The sequence below is a fragment of the Erpetoichthys calabaricus genome, chromosome 3 (assembly GCF_900747795.2).
Source record: "Erpetoichthys calabaricus chromosome 3, fErpCal1.3, whole genome shotgun sequence".
In the NCBI taxonomy this organism is placed as follows: domain Eukaryota; kingdom Metazoa; phylum Chordata; class Cladistia; order Polypteriformes; family Polypteridae; genus Erpetoichthys; species Erpetoichthys calabaricus.
The window spans coordinates 32,008,061-32,030,325 of NC_041396.2; the positions used below are offsets into that span (position 1 = coordinate 32,008,061).

Below are 22,265 nucleotides of genomic sequence, written 5' to 3' on the forward strand. Positions count from 1 at the left end.
GAGGTTCCTCAGAGTGGTAGGCGATAATGTGTTGTGGTATCATGGTCATACTAGCTATGACAACCAATCTGGCCCTCTCCAGAACAAATCTGTTATGGGGCTAACATGCAGGAATTTCATATGTCACTAAGGGGAGTCCTACCCATGCAACACTTAAAATCAGTGTCAGGGTAGGATACCCAGAAGGTGGTTGGAGCCTAGTATAAAAGGACATTGCTTCCTTTGTTCAGAAAGCTAAGAGTTGGGAGGCAGCTGGACAAAAGCTCAGCTGGAAATATTGAGTTAGGAGAACCGAGTAGAGAAAGGTGAACAGCGGAGACATGTTAACTGATTAGCCAGGGGTTACTAGTGTCTAGTTAGGCCCTAAGGTGTTCATTATTTTTCTGTTTTGGTTACACTTTATTTTTTCCCTGTATCACTTATTGAGACTTTGTTATTAAAACCATTGCTTTGTTTTGTCATTTTGGATTCCTAGATTGGAGTTTAGAGGTGCCCCATGCAGGCCACAACTGCCATTGACCTGTCAAAGACAAACTGTGTAATCCTTCAACAAATTATTTATTAGTGTCCAAATGTAGAGAAGGGTAAGCAATTTTACAATTGTTGTTTAGATGTGACTATCAGTAAAAGCATTGGCTAAAAAATAAATGTAATACAGTACAAGATGTTGAATCAGGTGGACAGCTTAATCAGAAAATAAAAGCTGTATGTAAAGCAAAGTCCAGCTAAAGTATGTGTCCCATATTAGAAATCTGGGCTCCATGTGTTTGTCTACAGCAAAACTGATGGGAAAATGAAGCCAGAGTGCACCAAGGACAAATCATTTCGCTAACGCACAAGGAAATGGGGTCATAATAAAGAAAGCCTGGCTAACCCAGCAAGAAACCAAAGCAAAACACAACATATGTATTTTGATATAAAATACTGGGATTTAAGAAATTATTTCATACTTACTGAGCAAAGAAGACATTTATTCTCCTTCAGGGACCCGAGGCATCCAAGAAATGACACTACCATGATAATGGTGCCAACTATGATCAGAGTGTTGGAGATGGACAAGAACGGAACGCTAGGGAAGAGTCCAACTATGTAGTCCTGCATCATGAGGTATATTCCAAGGCCCAGGATGAGACCTCCACAGACCTGGAAGGACAGGAAGGATTATGGAAAGACAAAAAGCTATATGTGTATTTGACACAGAACAAAAATCCTTAATAAATAGGAATGACAGAAAATTTGGTAATCAGTCTAAGCCAGGATAAAGAAACAGAACAATCTTCTATTTGTAGCTCCAACAGATTTAAAAGAAAACTGGTAACACTTTAGAATAGGGGATACCTCCAGTGCCCTCCATAATGTTTGGGACAAATGCCCATTTTCCCTTGATTTAAACAGTTTAAAATTACAAATTAAACAATTCAGACAAGATTAAAGTAAACATTCCAGAATTTAATTTAAAGGTTTTTGCACACAGTCACAACATGTGGAAATGACAACACTTTTTCTACATGGTCCCCCCATTTCAAGGTACAGCAATGACAGGTCTATTAAAGCCATCCTATTCAGTACTTTGTCACGCATCCCTTATCATGCAATACGTGATTCATAAAAATCAGCACAGGTGCTGAGGGTCTTTCAAGCCCTTCTCCTGCCAAGCCTCTAATGCAGCCATCTTCATCTCCTGCTTATTTCGGGGGGCTTGTCCCTTTAAGTTTTCTCTTCAGCATATGAAATTCTTTGTCTCGTCTGTCCACTGGAACTTTTCCCAGAATTCTGCAGGCTCTTTTAAGTCCTTTTTTCACAAACTGTAATCTGGTAATCCTGTTTTTGTGGCTAACTAGTGGTTTGCATCTTGCAGTGTGTTCTCTGTACTTCTGTTCATGAAGTCTTCTGTAGATAGTCATCTCTGACAAAACGAATGTAGGCCCCCTGAAGTCTGTCTCTGATCTGCCAGAAAGGCCATTATTTCTTTTTCTTTATCATAGTGAGGATTCTTCTGTCATCTGTAGTGGAGGTCTTCCTTGGCCTACCAGCCCCTTTGTGGTTACTCAGCTCACCAGTGTGTTCTTTCTTCTTCATGATATTCCAGACAGTTGATTTTGGTCATCCTAGGGTTTTAATGATTTCTCTAATGGTTTTGTTCTTGTTTTTCAGCCTCATAATGGCTTCTTTGACTTTCATTGGCACAACTCCTGTCCTCGTGTTGAACAATGGCAACTACAGACTCCAAAGGGTAGAAGCAAGCCAAGGTATCTTATGAAGCAATAAGGCACACCTGAGGAATTAAATGGTGCCCTGAAATGGGGGGAATCATGTAGAAAAAGTGTTGTCATTTCTACACTGTGTGACCAGAATGCATTCAAATACACTTAAATGAAAGTCCACCATGGGCACTTTAATTACATCTGAATTGCTTGATTTATAAGTTTAAACCATAGAGTAGAGGAGTAAATCAAGCAAAAATGTGTCTTTGTCCTAAACATTATGGAGGGCACTGTTGGTGTACCTGGGAGTTACATATCATGGCGTTAATAAGACACACACAAAAAAAAACCACAATGATAATAAAAGAGTATGGAGCTTCTGTATCTCTAACATATGCATTAGTCACTTACTGTTCAATACCAAGACCTTAATAAAAACTTTAAATTACAGAGTGATTAGTAATTACAAATGCAGTTGGATGCACTAGAAGACTGGTGTCCTTCAACATCTGCAATAAGATGCTGCAGATGTTCTATCAGACGGTTGTGGCGAGTGCCCTCTTCTATGCCATGGTGTGCTGAGGAGGCAGCATTAAAAAGAAGGACGCCTCACGCCTGGACAAACTGGTGAGGAAAGCAGGCTCTATTGTAAGCACGGAGCTGGATAGCTTGACATCCGTGGCAGAGCGACAGGCACTCAAAAGGCTCCTGTCAATCATGGAGAATCCACTGCATCCACTAAACAGTGTCATCTCCAGACAGAAGAGCAGCTTCAGCGACAGACTGCTGTCACTGTCCTGCTCCACTGACAGACTGAGGAGATCGTTCCTCCCCCAAACTATGCGACTCTTCAATTCCACCAGAGGGGGTAAACGTTGAACATTATTCAAAGTTATTGTCTGTTATACCTGCATTTTTATTACTCTTTAATTTAATATTGTTTTTGTATCAGTATGCTGCTGGAGTATGTGAATTTCCCCTTGGGATTAATAAAGTATCTATCTATCTATCTATCTATCTATCTATCTATCTATCTATCTATCTATCTATCTATCTATCTATCTATCTATCTATCTATCTATCTATCTATCTATCTATCTATCTATCTATCTATCTATCTATCTATCTATCTATCTATCTATCTACAGTAAGTCCTTACAACTAACATTCTGAAGTGCAACATAGAAATCTCTTGCTTGCGTTCATGTGTTAATAATTTGATTTGTATAACAGATTAAAAAATCCACAGGGTTTCTTTATTGAAATAAAGATGAACTGACTAATATTATTGAGATTAATTAATCAATTCGTTTATACTGCTTTTTTAAATACTGATTGATGCTGTCACTATAAAAATGAATGAAGTTTTGAATTGTCAGATATTACTGCTGTAATGGCCGATTGCCAGTTGTGAGTGTATTTTAAAAATGAACATATTGACTAATGCTGTTGCTATAAAGACTGACTAATCACTGTTGATGTTATTACAGGAAATGTTTGATTAATTAATTAATTATTAGTTGCCACAATGATTAATTGATTAATTAATTATTAATGCCACAATGATAATTAACTAATTATTAATTTTGTAATCCACAAAGATGCCAATTTATTCCTCACCTTTGACTCACTAAGTAGCCCTGCAAATGTCAAACAAAATAAACAAATGTGACCTAAGAAAGCAGTTCAGTTTTGAGTGCATCTTCAAAATCAGGGCACATTTTATTTACAGCATGAATACTGAAAGGTTTCCATTACAAGCACATTGAGTATGATGACGGAATCGATTTATTATCCTTAACTGAACTTTCTTTAACTTTCTTTGCATTTAAATAGAAACTGTCCGCACGATTATTTTAATCTTTTTCCTCTTTTCAACATATATGTGCTTAAACGTTTACTTTTTCAGTTTTACAGACGTTTATTTACTCCCAAGACTTTTAGGCTTACCCCTTATTTGCTAAAAGACAGATCATTTCCAGTAAGCGGACAAGTATTAATTCATACTTTATCATGTAGCTCAGGACCTCCTTATGCAAAATTTATCTGCTTTGCAAAGAAGGAGACTACTTAAAAATATGAGTGTAAAAATATAGCAGATTAAGCCTGTGAGAGTATTTTTAGAAGACCAACATAAAGTTAGCATGATGTAGATAGCGATTAGCAGACTAACATGAATGCCAATCGATCACCACTGCGTTGCACCCTGACTAAGTTTGCCCATATCTGCCTCACAAAGTAGAGCAATAATTTGACAAAAAGCACTAAAACTGTTATTGTTAAATACTATGAATAAAGTGGGGAAAGACGACAAGGTGTAGTTACTAGTGAGCTGGTGATGGAACTATAATGTGTTGACTCTTCACAATAAAAAGGATGGCAGGTGAGATGCCCAGAACATCACAGGCAAATTGAATGGCATTAATTAGCAATTTGTCCAACACTGATCCCAGTTACTTTAAACATGTATTTAGGCATAGAGCACATGGCAAGATGAGAGTTTTTTGTCTACTCATTATTATTTTTTTATAGCAATGCAACATGTACGTTTTGCAGTAAGGTAGTTATATTCATTGATCATGGTGCCAGAGAGTAGCAACGCATTGCATGTTAATTAGGTCATGCAAGTAAGAATTTCACTGCACTCTGTACATGTGACAGTACTGACCCTATGAACCTTATCATTGATATCATAGGATGATTACTGGAACAGTTGGTCATTCAGCCAAATGTAGCTTGTCTCATTTTTCAACCAAGCTTATGCAAAATATTAATTGAGTCGAGATATGACAGTTTCTACAGTATTTGATAACAGATAAAATGTTAATAAATATTAAAATAAATTATATATATATATATATATATATATATATATATATTAAAAATAAATGAATTATAAGCAGTATTAAGCAATCAAATGAGTAATTATAGAAAGGCTCTAAAAGTTAAGGGAGCCATATGAAGAAAAGGTCTATTATGGAACAATTCATCATGTGTTTTAAAAAAAATGTAAGCAAAGAACAGAGCAAATGCCTGGCAGACAAGCTTTAAAAACATTGAATGATTTTTTTGCCAAGATATAAAAAACGTTTTGCATATGTCCTGGTAGGTAGATGATTTTTTTAGCTTTTAAATAATTATTTAAATTATTATAATATAGTAATTTACAATATAAAAAATCAGAACAGATTAAGTCTCTCTGTTGAGCAAATAAGTCTTTGGGTAACTTTTTTGGTTTAAATAATGCAAAAATGCATCTGTTAGTCATTTAGTGTTATGTGACAAGACTTAATAAACACTTCTTTTGATCTTCATAACACTTATAAAACATCAGTAGAGAGGTTATTCATTTCTGTGCTGTGTGGCATATTGACATGAGGGTAGAATGACTTGTTAATATGAAAGTCTTATACTAAATATGTAACGTCAAGAGAAATGTGTCTCAGCTAAGCCACCTCAGACCACTCCAAAGTGAAGGTTTATCAGCAGGTCATATTACAGAGATGAATAAACACAATGTTGAGGCTTAGCTCACTCCAGTTCTTAAATCTTTACACTGGGTGCCAGTTAAGTTTAGGGCATATTTCAAAATCATCCTTTTAACATATAAAGCCTTAAATGGTCAAGGTCATGCTTACTTATCTGAGCTTATCATTATTTACAAACCAAACCACACATTAAAATCTCAAGGTGCTGGTCTGTTTATGGTTCCAAGGAATTAATAAAATAACAGTGGGAGGTCAAGCTTTTAGTTGCTAGACCCTAAAGCTGTGGAATGATCTGCCTGCTATTATAAGAGGTGCCCCATTCAGTCTCAGCTTTTAAATCCCAGCTGAAGACTCACTACTTCAGTTTAGTATACCCTGACTAGAGCTGCTGATTAACTGTGTATACTGTATTTCTGCTGTTAGTCATTAGCACTAAAACATAAGTAATAAGATAGTTATAAACTAACCCTCACATACTTTATTTCTCTTCTCAGTACTCACTTGTGGCACTTGGTGCCACTGCTCTACTGCCAAATTGTTTGCCTGCCTATGAAAAAGTCATCTCTGATAAAGGAGCACTGAAATCATCAGGTAGAAGGGTCCTTTCACCTAATTGGCCGGCCCCACACTGACTCAGCTGTGGAATGGTCAGTAGGGGGGAGGCAGCTTGTTGGCTGAGGTCTCCAGAACTCTGAACAAATCGTAATCCTCATATGTGATAGTTCTGTATTTAGTGAGTGATATCATCTACTCTTGCATTTTGCTTTGCGGTTTGTACTATTACTATTGTACTGAATTCCTGAGGAGGCAATGATAGATTGGCCATCTAGATCTGTGAAGATGATTACTTGTAATCTTTTTGTGTATTGAATTTTCCCCATTTTTTGACACTCATTGTACACCCAGCATACCTGGAAAGTTTTTTCTCTCCAAATTGCCTTTCCCAATATTTCTTCTATTTTTTAGTTCCTTACAAGTGTTTTTTTTTTAGTTTTTTTTTCTTGTCAACTTAGGAAGTCACGGTCGGGGGACTGTCAAAAATAGGGTCTGTTAAAGCCAATTGTGTTACTCTTAGTGTGACGTTGGGCTATACAAGTGTGGGGAACAGCCCGGACACAGACAGGTAGACGTCATAGTTTCACCCAACACAAGTTTATTTACAATGTGTACAACACAATAGTGCATCCAACCCAGTGCCGAAGCTCCAATCACCCCTTTAAGTCCTGGCCACAACACAATGCCTTTCACAGTCTCTGGTCTGCCTCCACTCCTCTCCGCCAAGCTTCGTCCTCTTCCACCCGACTCTTGCCCCTGACTGGAGGGAGGCGGCCCCTTTTATTCACCCCGGAAGGGCTCCAGGTGTATCCTAAGGGGCTCCGTAGCCACACCCCTGTGTGGCGGAAGCTCTGACGGTACATCCGGAAGTCTTCCGGGTGTCCACAATCCTCTTCCCCCCCAGTACTTCCAGGTGTGGCGGAAGTACTGAGGTCCAGGGCTCCCAAGGCATCAGGGCGCCCCCTGGCGGTGACCACGGGCCCCTACAGGGTTGAGCTTCCATGCTCTGTACCCGTGGCCCCCAAAGCAACCAGGGCGGACGCCCCCTCATGTTCTGGAGGAGGCATGAGCCCTCCTCCGGTCCTCCTGGGCATCCCGTCCGGGTAGGAACACCAGCCGGGTGCCACACAAGAAATAAAATATTGTTTTTGTTGTTGCTTTGTGTGTGTTATAAAGACCCAAAGAAGTGCTTCCTAAGGTCTTGTTACATAATAGCAAATGACTAAAAGATGCATTTTATCAGTAACTAAACTAAAGTGTTACCAGTTTTTCTAACATTTGCATAAAATTTACACCAAACATGCCTTCATCTCTGTTCTAGATTCCTACATCAATATCCTTAAAATGGACAAAGTAACTTACCCAGAAGATTAAGTTGAATGCAAAGAGGGTATACTTGAGAAACTGTACACATTTCTGAGTCATTTTGCTCTAAAAAGAAAGGAATAGTTGCAATTATTAAGACTGATAGCAGACTTTTATAATAAAATTATATTTGAATCTGCAACACCATTTTCATGAGAATCTCCATAAAATGCCCATCATATTCAATGATAAAAAAGGAAGGTACATTACAGTATAGCATGTCTGTCTTTGGCATTCCAACGTTTTCCCATTTTAATTTATAAAACTATGGTAAATGCAATCTTTCTGTGTTCATTTACAAATTACATATAATTGTTCTTTGGTATGCTTAGAACCACCATAGCACACTCCAGCACAGCATATTGCATAACCATTAATACATACATATAGTGCTATATATACTATAAATTCATAGGTCTGAATTGCAATCTGATATATGGGTGGTTACCTAACAGGTAATGCTTGTGGTTGGTCAGCCAGTTGGCAAACATCTGCCATGTCCCCTCAGTTGCAACAACCAGATCATAGATATGTGATACAGTACCTGCCAAATAATACAAGAGTACACGACACATGTACAAATTGGGGCTCATCAGGTGTACGCACCTTTGCTTCCCCTTACAGGGATCAAACCGGCCGACTGACCGACCAAGCACAAGTTTTACCTGGTAGGTAACCATCTAAATAATCAAATTGTGATTTAGACCTATGAATGTAATACTCTGATCTTCACCCTAACATGTAAGCACACCAGCTGCTGTGGCACAATGTCAGAGGCTTCGCCTCAGGTGCTGACCCCTGTAAGGGGACGCAAAGGGGTGTACACCTGAGGAGGTACTGTGTCACATAGTATAAATTATATATACAGTTTATAACATATATATACTATAAATTGGGTCATTTTATTCAATCTCCAAGCATGCTTATTAGAGTACAAGTCAGGAATCTTGCACTGGTAAAACAGGACATATGGCAGGAGGAACTATGTCTGAACGAGGTACCAGTACATTACAGAGCCCACTTCTTGATACAATTTCAGTTTCTCTTTGAGATGTGAGAGTAAATGGAGTAAGCCTGTGTGCAAACTCCATATACCACCATTCATGAATTCTGGAATCTGTGAGAACTTATGGTACTGTAAATGTTCTTCACAAAAAAGACTTGAAAGTGTTTTTCAACAATCTACCTCTTCTATGCCTTGCAGATGAAGAAGCATTGTTCTTATACCTTAGCTAAATTTAAAGAAGCCATGGACTCCATGACTGCAGGTGAGACTTCAGGTTTGGATGGGCTTCCATCTGAATTAATTGACTTTCTTTTAAAATCAACTATTTATCCCCTTTCTGACATGATCAAAGAGACCACCTCATCCTGCCATGTGAATTCAAGAATTAATATGGTTGGTGTTACATTGTTGTTAAAACAAGGTAAGGATCCTATGTTATGTCAAAGCTTTTGGCCTCTATCTGTTATGAATTCAGATATAATACGTTTAGTTTTGCGTCCTTGTTTGTCAGTTACAGAAAATTATTCATAAATTGGTTCACCCTGATTGAAATGTTTTTTCTTGTGGCAAGTCAGAATGGGATTCAAAAATGGATTTTTAAATTTGATCACAATGTTACATTCCTCACCCTTTGCAGTTGTCCTCAAAAAGTCTTCAATCTCCCATCCCTTCCCCATTATAAAAGGGGCTAGGCAGGGACTTACACATTGCCATTTCCTATTTAATTGATCCCTTGAACCACTGGCAACAGCGATCTGTAACTGTCAGGTACAGGCACCAATACTTTGTCATGGGTTTTCTCACAGAATTTCCCTCTGTGCTGATGATGTTCTCATTTACCTTGTAATGATTCTTTAACTAATCCTGCTATTTTAGACTCTGCTTAAAACTTATGAAATCTACTTCAGTTACATAACTAACTGGACAAAATTCAAACTCTTGCCACTTGTATGTTTATCCCAGAAAATCTGTTTACCTCCATTAATCCCAGTTACTAACTACTTTAGGTATCTATGGTGTATATTTCTGCATCAATTATAGCAATAGCTAACTCTAAATATTGTCATATATTTAACAAAATCAATGCTGCTATCTGCTCTTGGACCAACAAACTTTTATCCTTACAACCTCACCTAGCCATGACTAAAAAGAATATGAGCTATGTGTTTCCTCTTCCTCGCAAATTATTGGTGAGAAGTTAAATACTTTATTTGTAAATTTTTATGATATGGCAAGAGACCCAATCTTAGTACCCATGCAACACTAATTAGAAGTAGGTTTGACGGATGAGTGTCTACCAATTACAGGACAACACCACTGGACTTCATCCTACAACCTATCTGGTCCTGGCTATCTCTTCCTTCCCCTCCTCTGCTGTGGTTGCATATTGATTCTCCATTATCCGTTCACAGTTTCTAGTGGGGACTCTCTTTTAGCCATTAAGCCTAAGTTCTATAGGCATTCCATTGGTCTTATTATCCCTTATGCCCTCAATATCTGGCATCAGGTCGAGAGAAATATTTGAGCATCAATGAAATTCCCTACTTATATACAAAATAAATTTATTAAGTATTTATGTTAGCTTGAATGCATTGTGGGGTCTTTTTGGTTATGGAACCCCTACAGATTTTGTTTTTTTTTTCTCCATCTAAACTGGAATTTTTTGACATCTGACCTTATCACCGGACTCATCTTTAGAGACTTACATCATGACACTGTATATAATGATGCTATTCTTTTAGTTGATATTTATCTGTTTTTTAAGATTGTTTAGATTAGTTTGTTTTTCTGTCTTTGTTACTTATTCTTTAATATTATTGCCTAATCTTTTTTTCTCTTTTCTTGTACCTTTCTCTTTGACATCTTGTAAAGCACTTTGAGCTTCATTGTATGTATGCAAATGTGCTATAGAAATGCTGCTAACATCAGTCACTACTCATGTGTTTATCCTGTTTGGGAGACTTCAGGGATTATGGCAGTGCACTTGTTGGGCTCCTTTTGTCCCAATCTGCTCAGTCCAATTTTTCTCTTCCTTCTTCATCCTTTTTCTTTTACTTACAAATGTGTTCATTTTAAAGAACATGGAATATCTCTCTTTCCTCTGTTTTACCTGCTCATGCTCTTGACTCCCCATCTCACTCTTTCTCAGCCCAGTAATCGTCCTGTCTCCAGCCTCTATAATGTATTGTTTGTAAACCTTAATTTCAATTACCTGTGCCTGGGTGACCATATGTTGTAATGTAAAAGGCCATTCCTGAAATCCTAATTGTCAACAAACCCAATTAAAGCTCCTTCACAATTCTTAACTCCTCCCCCAAGTGCTATATGATGGGTCTTGAACCTGATCTTCTTCGTCACTTTTGCCCACTCGGTGTCCACATGTTCTGATTCTGTCCTCCTGTTTCTCTTTTTTTTTTTGGACTTTTGTATCTCATTCCTTGGCTTCTTTTCTCTACTCAATGAAATTTAAATTTCTTTAGATATTCCTACATCTCTCCTCCTATCAGCAACACCTTGTTTGATAGAGATTCGTATCCTTGCATCACAATGGAAACCCACTGAGACCGTCTTCATTTTGAAAATTATTATATGTGGAATTATCTGCATCTTGAGACATATAAAGCATTCTCTGAAAACTGTTAAGGGCTGATCTACCTCTGTTCAGTCCCTTAAATTCCTGAATGTCTGTTGTTTGTTAATGTTCAGTGCGCTTCAACCCCCTCAGGAAGGAGGGGGTGGTCTGGGCCATGGGTGTCGTCAAGGTACAGTTCTGCTTGATTTCCTACATTGCAAATATTCAATAAATAATTTTTCACAAAAAAGAAAACAAACCTGTGTAAGTAAAGAGTTTTGCTTTCATAATAGAATTTGTATTTAACATTTTCTGCCATGAACAGAGATTAATGTCTTGCCTTCTTACAGCACTTCCTGTTGTTGCAAAATACATTACCCATGAGTTGCATCACCCAGAGATGCAACCTCTTTTGTGCATACACCATTGCAGCTAATTTTTTTTTAACCTGGTGACAAAGCTGAACCTTAGCTGTTTACCTCACAGTAACTGATGACCTCTGCCTGCTGTGGTTGTCACACTAAGCAGTGCTATCATAGCAGCTAGCAGTAAGCAACAGCCTGTCTGGCAGTATTGGGGGAGTGCTAAATAATCAAGGGACAAATTAGTGATCAGGTGACATAGAGCAAATGTTTCAGGCTTCAGTAACATGAACAAAATTTGACTTAAAAAAATGATTGACCTCTGCGGCCTCACTCTCTTAAAATTTAAGGTATGGGTACATACTGACTTGAGGAGTCCTGTAAAAACACAGTACATAAACTTCTGAGCAGAAAAGGGCCAAATTACCCAGCATTCGCCATCCTGGCATTTACTTTAGTTTTGTTCATGTTATTTCAGGATGTTATCTATATAATCCTGAATATGATTGATTAAGCAGGCTTGAGATTGTAATGTTATTTTATTTCTGCATTACATTAAAGACTCTTCCTATGAAGTTAGTAGACGGATTGCGAGAGCATGGGGTGTCATGAGGTTGCTGGAAATGGGGTGCGTGGCGCTCTCAGTAGTGTATCTTTGCAAAAGAACGAAGGTCTAAGTCTTTAGTGTCCTGGTGCTTCCTGTTTTGCTATATGATTGTGAGACATGGACGCTATCCAGTGACCTGAGATGAAGACTGGACTCCTTTGGTACTGTGTCTCTTCGGAGAGTCCTTCAGTATCACTGGTTTGACTTTGTGTTAAATGAGCAGTTGCTCATGAAGTCCTGAATGAGGTACCTCAATTGTGAGGGAGCATCAGTTATGGCACTACAGCCATGTGGCGCGATTCCCCGAGGCTGAGCAGCTCACAGGCTCCTCAATGTTGAGGACCTGAGTGTCTGGACCAGGCCAAGGGGTCACACACGTAACAACTGGCTGAGGCAGACAGATGGTCTTGTCCAGGGGGTGGGACTGGACTGTGTGTCTGCCTGGGGGGTTGCCAACTGGGATCCTGAGCTATTTCATCATATGGTGGGTGCGGCAATGCGCTGTGTAGCAGGGCATGCTCCCCAACCTGTCCTGACCTAAAAGTTGTTTCCCTACAGGTGGTTTAGTTTGTGAAACTATACAAATTTTTCCCCTTTGAATAATTTATTTTCCTGGGCAGCATAAAGGGTACCCCTGGTAGTTTATAGGTAAGGCTCATTTAACATCATACACTGAATATTTACTTCTTCTTCTTCTTCTTTCAGCTGCTCCCGTTAGAGGTTGCCACAGCAGATCATCTTGTTCCATCTCTTCCTGTCCTCGTCATTTTGCTCTGTCACACCCATCACCTGCATGTCCTCTCTCACCACATCCATAAACCTTCTCTTAGACCTTCCTCTTTTAATCTTGCCTGGCAGCTCTCTCCTTAGCATACTTCTCCCAATATACTCAGCATCTCTCCTCTTCACATGTCCAAACCAACACAATCTCAAATGTAAAATCCAACTTCAGAGACACTTAACTTACCATTTTGTGTTTATATTACATTTCCATTAATTAATTATAAAACTGAGTGCCATTAATAAACAATGCTGAACATCCTCACTCTGAACACTAAGGACTTTCAGCCAAGGAATCATTCAGCAGACGTATGTCAAGAAACGGTACAGGGGCTCCTTTATGCAAGCAGAAATATGCCTGCATAATGTGAGACGGTGACAGCCAAATCAGAAGATTTCTTTCTTTTTTATTTCCTTTCTTTATAGTAATTCTGACATGTGTTCATACCAAAGTATGTGTGTTTATGTATTTATTTACTTATCTATATATTTATGCATTTATTTCTTCAGTGAACTTCTATAAAGTGACAAATTTACTCCTGGAGACAAATAACATTCTATCTATCTATCTATCTATCTATCTATCTATCTATCTATCTATCTATCTATCTATCTATCTATCTATCTATCTATCTATCTATCTATCTATCTATCTATCTATCTATCTATCTATCTATCTATCTATCTATCTATCTATCTATCTATCTATCTATCTATTATATACTGTCTTTTATCTCCTATCTATCTATCTATCTATCTATCTATCTATCTATCTATCTATCTATCTATCTATCTATCTATCTATCTATCTATCTATCTATCTATCTATCTATCTATCTATCTATCTATCTATCTATCAGAAGGGATCCTACTCTGTTGGGCCCTTGATCAAAGTTGTAAACCTGAAAATTGCTCCAGTGCTTCGGTACAATGGTTGACCCTGTGCTGTGACCCCCAAAAGGGGGATTAATAAAAGTATATCAGAAAATATCAGATATCAATATAAACTGGCCCTTGTGTGTTTGCTGTGTGTGTGTTTGCCCTTTGATGGAGTTTTGCCCTGTCCAGGGTATGTTCCTGCCTTGAGCCCTATGCCAGCTGGGATAGGCTCCAGCCTCCAATGTGACCCCTGTCTAGATTAAGCAGGTTAGAAAACTGACATGCCATTTCACAGAGGTCTTTGACATTAAAGATTCTTTTCGTGCTGATCAGTGTCAAAGTGGCCAAATTAAATCTACAAGGATTCAATGCTGTATTAATAATAAAATGTGAAAATTTCCAAAGGGCTGAATACTTTTTGTAGGTAGTTTATATGCGTAATAGATGGGTTGTATCTATCTACAATTTTTAAATTAGACTACTGTATTGTGGTTTGAGCTCATAAGTGGAAGTGTAATTAGATTTAATCAAATTTAAGTAAACATCAGAGGATACAACTTGCACCAGGAGGAAGGAGGAAAAAACTGAAGCAGTGACAAGATGAATGTGTAAACTTCACACAGACAATGAATGGGATGGAACCTGCATCTCTAGGGCTGTGTGGTAGCAGCACTAACTGCTCCAATGAAAACTGTTTTCCATCCTGATGCAATTCACTAATAGGTAGATTTTCTGCACTGACATTGTGCCACCATACTGCAACGTCCATTCGGTTCCAGCAGCATGTTTCACCATTAAGCAGGCCTGTCTGCAGAAAGAAGGAATAAAGCTGGAAGGCAGTAATGCGGTGCATGTCTCTGCTGTCAGTTAATAAAATGTAACAATGGTCAAAATCCACAATAATTAATTTCAGCATATAAAGAGTGCAATCAAATGAGTCAGAACATTGTAACTGACAAAACTACACCACGGTGAAAAGCCAAAAATAAACCCATCTCAGTGACTTCTATTTATTTCTTAGTGAGAAGCAAAAATGTCAGTAAAGGCTTTGTAGAAAAATTAAAGCTGCAAAAGCCACATCTCTTTTTGTTACTTCCTGCCCTGCCAATGACTGCAGTCAGAGCACTCAGGAGCCAAAAACGAAGTATAACAATCATTTTACATGAAGGGATGGAACTGTGAGCTGTAAAATAGTAGCCAGCACTGAACCGACATATGGAAAGGAGAAGCTGGTTAAGTAAGTGCAGGTGCACTTGGGATCTTATTAAGAAATGGGTCAGAACACTGCACTGCTGTGTATTGGTGTAAAATGGCTCTGATAATAAAATCAAATTAAATGTTTAGTAAAATAACACTCCCTCACCCATTTAAATTTTAGAGATTGTGAGGTCCCGGGCAGCTTTGGGCAGAAGGTAGTAAGCCATACTGTGTGGTGAAGGAAGCCTGCCTACTACAGGGAGCAATCACAGACACACTGATGCTGACACTGGGCCACTTAGAACTGACAATTAACCTAAAACTCTCATTGGGGATGTGGAAGGAAAACCAAAATACCAGGACGTAAAGGAACGTACACAGAGAGTGTGAGAGATTGTGAGACTCCATGCAGACAGCACTGTTTAAAGTCCACCACTGCTGTTGATTCCAAGTAGCAGCTAGTAAAAAGAACGCATCTCTTATATTTTATTATGTTCCCTGCTCTGCGTATATCTTGCAAAGCATGCCAGTGGCTACGATATAGGCAAGAACTTTTGTGCATGTTTAGCACTTGTTTGATGAGTTTTGAGCATTTGCTGTTCTTTTTTTAAATCTTATTTCCAGGTGAGGGTCATGGTGGCAGCAGGTCATTCCAGACTTCCCTGTCCCCAACTACAGATTCCAGCTCTTTCCAGAGGTATTCCCAGGTGTTCCCAAGCTAACTGAGAGATATAATCCCTTCAGCTTGTCTTGGCTTCGTCACAGGGTCTCCACTCAGTGGGTAGAGGGAGCCACCTGGGGGGCATCCTTAATGATTTGCTCAAACCACCTTAGCTGACTCCTCTCGATCTTCAGGAGCAGCCACTCTACTCCTACACTCACTTGAATCTCTCAAATGTCAGCCCAGTCACCCTGTGACAGTGTTGCCAGGTCAAGGGTTTTTTCCCAATTTTTGATCAACTTCCATATAGAGAAATGATATGGCCTTCAGGGGGCAACACTTTGGCCCCAAACCTCCAGACACAACTACACAGACAACTTCTTTGGAGCAAACATACATATATTATTTCTCACAAAAATACCTTGGACAGGCTTCTCAGTGTACTGTGCACCTACCAGTCCCTTTAAGTATTTTTTCTTCTCTCCAACTTCTCCCAGGTGAGTGTTGTCTGCACCCACCAAACTCCAACTCACCTGGTTGAGGTCTGTCTTTTCAAAACTCAATCTGGGAGTGCTTCCTTGGTCCCTACCCTTGTGTCTAGGAAGAACTTCCAGGACAGGCAGAATCCTCCTGAATCAGGGCATTTATCTTTTGTTAGCTGCCCCTAGTGGACTTCATGGAACCCAACATGGAACCACAAATCACAGGGTGTCCTGTGGGCACCTATACTGGGGCTGGTCAGCAGGGGTATTGCTCCCTAGCGTGTGATGGAACAATTTGCTCAGGATAACCGAAGGTCTCTCACAGGGCTACGTTCCTTCTGTTCTCCCAATCAAGAAGAAGACCAACAACCATCCAGGCCAGGATGCCCCCCAGCTAAGTAAGAGTATCTCATTCATAGCGACTGGGACATCAGTCGTGGCATCACAGATGTTTCTGTGCTGCTCCATGCATGCCTCTGGACCAGGGGTGGGAAAGTTATCTGGTGCTTCATGAACATCCCTTGTCTTGGCCTCCCTGCCCATCAGGGGAATAGGGTTCCACTCCATTTGGGGTGTCAGACCGTCTATCACAATGTGCTTTTGTAGGCTGTGGTTTTTTTGGCTTTTTTTTTTTTACATATTTTTATATATTTTGGGTTATTTTTAAACTCTCCCTTCCACCACCTGCTCTAGCATCACGCTTGAAACACCAAGCAAAACCTTTCCCCTCACTCTATGATGGTTTATGCATTTACTGTAATATTGTCTTCAAAACTCCGAGGGGAAGATTCAAACGGGGGTTTGAGCTGGAAATTTAACAGGACATGACAGCCCTGGCCCACAAAGAAACCTCTTTTTTGCCACTTGTGCTAATATTCTTTCAGACATTAATCACAGCTCATGACCATAAAGGACGAAAGAGATGTGGATTGATTGACAAACCAATAGTTTTGTCATTGATCAGTACAGTGCCCACAGAACAGCTGCTGACACTCTAGTCTGTTGTCAATCTTATATTCCAGTTTTTTCCTATACTCTTGAACAAGATCCCAACATACCTGATCTCTTCTACTAGGGACAGATGGAGCGAGCAATCCAGTCTTTTCCAAGAGAGGACCATAAGCTCAAACTTGGAGATGCTAATCCTCATCCCAGCTGCTTCATCCTCAGCAGGGAATCGTACAAGTGCAGACTAAAGGTCAGAATCAGATGTGGTAAAGAGGTTAGCGTCATCTCCATAAAGCAGCAATAGCTATCCCTAGCCTCCCCAACTAGATTCCTTCACATTCTTGACTGTGCCTTGATAATATGTGCATGAAAACCACAAACAGGAGACAAGACACGTTCTTGTATGACACGCCCAGCAAGCAAATTCGACTTAATGCCAACTATTTGGACACAGCCCTCATTGCATTTATATTGGGTGAAAACAGCAGTTGCGACCCTGTGACCCCCTATTCCTGCAACATGTCTTGTAAACTCTTTATTAATGTATTCTTTGTCTATAAAATACAATACAATAAAACTTATTTTTTGTATGGCGTTCTTCACTGAGCGTAGGCACACAATGCTGTGAACAGTTCTGAGTTAAAATATGAGTATAGATTCTACTAATTACTAAATAGCAGACTGGTACACATATAAATATAAATTTGTTAAAGCACACAAAAAACAAGATGGAACTGATTAAAGCTAAATTGAAGCCAACAATGTCTGTCCATTACCTAATTGATGAACTATGGCCAGTTATCAATGGTGGAGATTAAACTCCTGGGTTTTCTACAATGGAATCCATCCATCTATCAAAAACTTTTCTTAATTTAATTCAGGGTGTGGCAGTCTGGAGTCTATCCAGATTATCAATGGAGGAACCAGTATATTTCTAGACAAAACTATGTACACCCCTTGTCAAAATGAAACCTGCAAATTAACCTAAAACACACATCTTTGGGGTGTGGGAGGAAAATAGAACTTTCTGGAAAAAGAAAGAAAAGAATATGGACACAAAGAGAACATGTGACTGCAACCCAGGACTCTGAAGTTCTGTGGCCGCAGCTCTAACGTCTGAACACGATGCTGCCCTTAATCATTGTTGTTTTGCCTACAATATTTGATTTGAATTCCCTTAGCCACATATTTAAAAGAAAATGTCAATCTCAGTTGTTTTCTTCCTGGTTTGTACTAAGGTTAAATTAAATTGAAGTGTAAGAGCAGTTTTGTACTGTCTTCTGAGAGATGAACAGAATACATTAGATCACTGTAGACAAGAATAGGCCATTCAGCCCAACAAAGCTTGCCAGTCCAATCCACTCAATTCTTCTAAAAAAACATCAAGTTGAGATTTGAAAGTCCCTAAAGTCCAACTGTACACCACACTACTTGGTCACTTATTCCAAGTGTCTGTGGTTCCCTGTGTAAAAAAAATAAACTTAGTAATATTTGAATGAAATTTACCGTTAACGTGTTACCAACCATGACCACGTGTTCTTGATGAACTCATTTTAAAGTCACAGTCTTGATCCACTGGACTCATTCCCTTCATAATTTTAAACACTTTAGTCATGTCTCATCTTAATCTCCTTTTGCTTAAACTGAAAAGGCTCAGCTCTTTTAGTCTTTCCTCATAAATCATCCTCTGCAGTTCTAGAATTAGTCTAGTCACTCTTCTCTGGAGCGCTTCTATGTCCTTTTTGTAGCCTGGGGATCAAAATTGCACACAGGACTCCAGATGAGGCCTCACCAGTGTGTTATAAAGCTTGAGCAGAACCTCCTTGGTCTTGTACTCCACACAGCAGGGCGCTATATAACCTGACATCCAGTTAGCCTTCTTAATAGCTTCTGGACACTGTTTGGCAGTTGATGGTGATGAGTCCACTATGACTCCTAAATCCTTGTCACAAGGTGTACTATTGATTTTCAGACCTCCCATTTAAAGAAAAGACAAAGTTATCTATCAATAAAACAAATATTAGTCAATAAAGAAAACTATAGATTAAGACTTTTTTCTTGCTTGTTCATCCATCCAATTTCATGAACCCACTCTGCTGCAGTGTTCTGGATGTCTGGACACCATGAACATAACTATGACTTCATGTTAACTCCAATGGCCTGCACAGTCTCCATATCTCAATCCAACAGGGCATCTTTGGAATAACATGGAGGAGGAGGTTTGCAACTTGCATGTGTGGTCTAAAGATCTGCAGGAATTGTGTGATACCATTAAGTCAGGATGGACAAGATACCCAAGAAATGTTTGCAGTATCTTAATGAATCCATTACTTTGAGATTTCAAGCTGTTCTGTGAGGAAAAGCGGTCCTACCTGCATCAACACAAGTGTAAAGTGGACATTCCCACATACATTCAAATGTAAATACAGCTAGAAAAACCCAAACTGATACAATGAGAGCGTGCAAATCATTCAGGTTTAGGTTTAGGTTTATTTGTCATATATAGGTTAACACAGGGTCAACATACAATGAAATGTGTATGACGAGAAAAACAAGTCACTCAGCCTAGATCCAATAAAGCTAAAAAATAATTTAAAAAAAATTACAATTTAAAAATAGACAAGCCATATAAAATAAAATGTGTACGTTTTAAGAGAAGTTATAGAGCAATATGAGTTGAATGAGCAGCAAAGTACAAATGACAGTTATTGCACAGATAATGTTTTATAAGTACAGATGCATATTCAATAAAGTGCAAATGCATGTTCCAGTCAGTATTCATAGCGTGTGAGTAGTGCAATGTAGGTGTAATGTAAGTGTATGTAAGTGTTCAGGTGTTGCTGTTGAGGAGTCGAACAGCCTGGTGGTAAAAACTGTTCTTAAGTCTTGTAGTCCGAGTAGCCAGACTCCTGTATCGTCTGCCAGACGGTAACAAGGAGAACAGCTGGCGTGCTGGATGACTGTGGTCCTTTAGATAGATAGATAGATAGATAGATAGATAGATAGATAGATAGATAGATAGATAGATAGATAGATAGATAGATAGATAGATAGATAGATAGATAGATAGATAGATAGATAGATGCTGCTTGTCTTCAGTACATACAGCAGCCCAGGCCCCTGTAGCTTACAGGCAGCAGTGCTAACCTCTGCACCACAGTGCTACCCATACACTGGTTTTTTTTTTCTCAAGGGTGATATTGCAGTAATTTAAGTAAATGGTAATGTAAGGTAATTTACGCTAAAGATGAGCTAGGATTGAACAGCAAGAGTGACCAACTAAGCTAAGAGTCAAACAGGATGAGAAAAAGCCGCAACAGCAATAGAACTGCATCTATATATTTGATGTATTGTACACAAGTGCATCACTCATGAGTGTACGTGTTCTGAATGCTTCACAAACAGTTTACCTGAGGGCTCAAAATAGAACGTGAAGCCAATGAGATTAGGCAAGGGGTCAGAAGACCTCAGTCGGTGAATCTAAGACCATGTTCTACTTTTTTTGGTGTGAGAATAGTAAAATAGTCCTCTGGAAAGTCTCTAAATGGCAGAAGTGGGGTTATTTTGCCATTTTAAGGCAGGTAACCAGGATGTCTACAGGGTGAACAGACACCAATAGTCTGATGTCTTTGTATCTGAAATAGGTTGTCTTTGATCCAAAGAGATGGGGTGAGATGTAATGCTTTTCCTGGGAACATCTGAAACGGGCATACAGCATGATGGCAAGACCTAGATGAGGCAGCAGTGATGTTTTAGCTTGTTGTTTTATATTTCACACTTTTTAACATTATTCCATAGTACTAGGGTGTTGTACTGTGTTAGCCATTATGAATTGTAGTTAAAAGTCAAGCAAAATGACACCTTTTATTGGCTAACTAAAAAGATTACAATATGCAAGCTTTTGAGGCAACTCAGGCCCTTTCTTCAGGCAAGATGTAAATCATAAAGTAACATTATTCCAGATGCCAAGAGATGTCAGAAGTCTTCTCTCCTTTTAGAGTATAAATGCAAGAAATATATCCAAACAATTGTTATTCAAATGCTACTTATCCACTCGCACCAGAAGCCAGGCTTACGTCCAAATGAGATGAAACTACTCTTTGTTTTTTTTTTCCCCTCTTATCTGTTTTTACTAAATGTTCTTTGAACCCACCATGAAATTTTGCAGCGTGGCTAATTTCTGCTCTTTATTAACAAGAGGAATGCCTCAGTTAGGCCATGGTGACTTTGCAGTAACTGACTGGCTTTAGCCCATGTTACAATGCAGATGACATTATTTTAGTAGAAGCACTGCTGTGCAGGGAATTGTTTTTAAACCCTCACTTTGGCTGTCTGGTTAAGTCTTCATTAGGCATGTCTTAATCACACTTCATTAAGATGTAACAGAAGAAATGTTGTCTCTTGTGCTCTCTTTTTTTCTTTTTTTAAAATCTTGCATTAATCTTAACCTGTTCCTTCCTGTTCCAGAAGTACCCTGATGTAGCCCTTCTGTAATTTCTCAACTGTATTAGATCCATCCATCCATCCATTATCCAACCCACTATATCCTAACTACAGGGTCACGGGGGTCTGCTGGAGCCAATCCCAGCTAACACAGGGCGCAAGGCAGGAAACAAACCCCGGGCAGGGTGCCAGCCCACCGCAGGGCACTCCCACACCAAGCACACACTGGGGACAATTTAGAATCGCCAATGCACCTAATTAGATACGTGATAAAAATCTGAGAAGGCATTTTTCTCTAAACTCTAATTGTGCCATTGGTCATGTGCTGCTGACGTCCATCTGAAAATACACTGAAACACATAGGGAGGTGTGTCTTCACGTTAATGCAGGTGTAGTGAGGATTTCAAGTTCATTCCTGTGGTCCACCTGTGGCTGCAGGTTTTTGTCTCAACCAATCTCACAATCAGTACATCAGTGTTACCTCGAATTAATCTCATTGTTTAATTAGCTGACTCTTTTTCCTTCTCATATTTTGAATTCAGGTAAGTGAACTACTGCAAGATTACATTTTTTAGAATGTAGGATTGTTTTTGCTATAGCATTAAAAGTTCATCTCTGCCTTGTCATTTTTTTTTCAATTCCATCCTTATATTTTCTGCCACTTATCCAGGTCTGGGAAGCCTGGGCAGCAGTAAGAAATTCCAGACTTTACTTTT

At 39.0% G+C, this 22,265-nt stretch overlaps 1 protein-coding gene across 1 annotated transcript in view; it reads right to left on the minus strand.

Moving 5' to 3' along the window:
- zgc:64051 (leukocyte surface antigen CD53) overlaps positions 1-22,265 on the minus strand; it is a 47,379-nt gene that overhangs the window by 13,835 nt on the left and 11,279 nt on the right. The window contains exons 2-3 of the mRNA XM_028796560.2: positions 7,610-7,678; positions 955-1,143 (exon numbers count right to left, since the gene is read on the minus strand). Of these exons, the coding sequence (XP_028652393.1) occupies positions 955-1,143; positions 7,610-7,672 (252 nt within the window). The 5' untranslated portion in view covers positions 7,673-7,678. The remainder of the gene's footprint in view (positions 1-954; positions 1,144-7,609; positions 7,679-22,265) is intronic.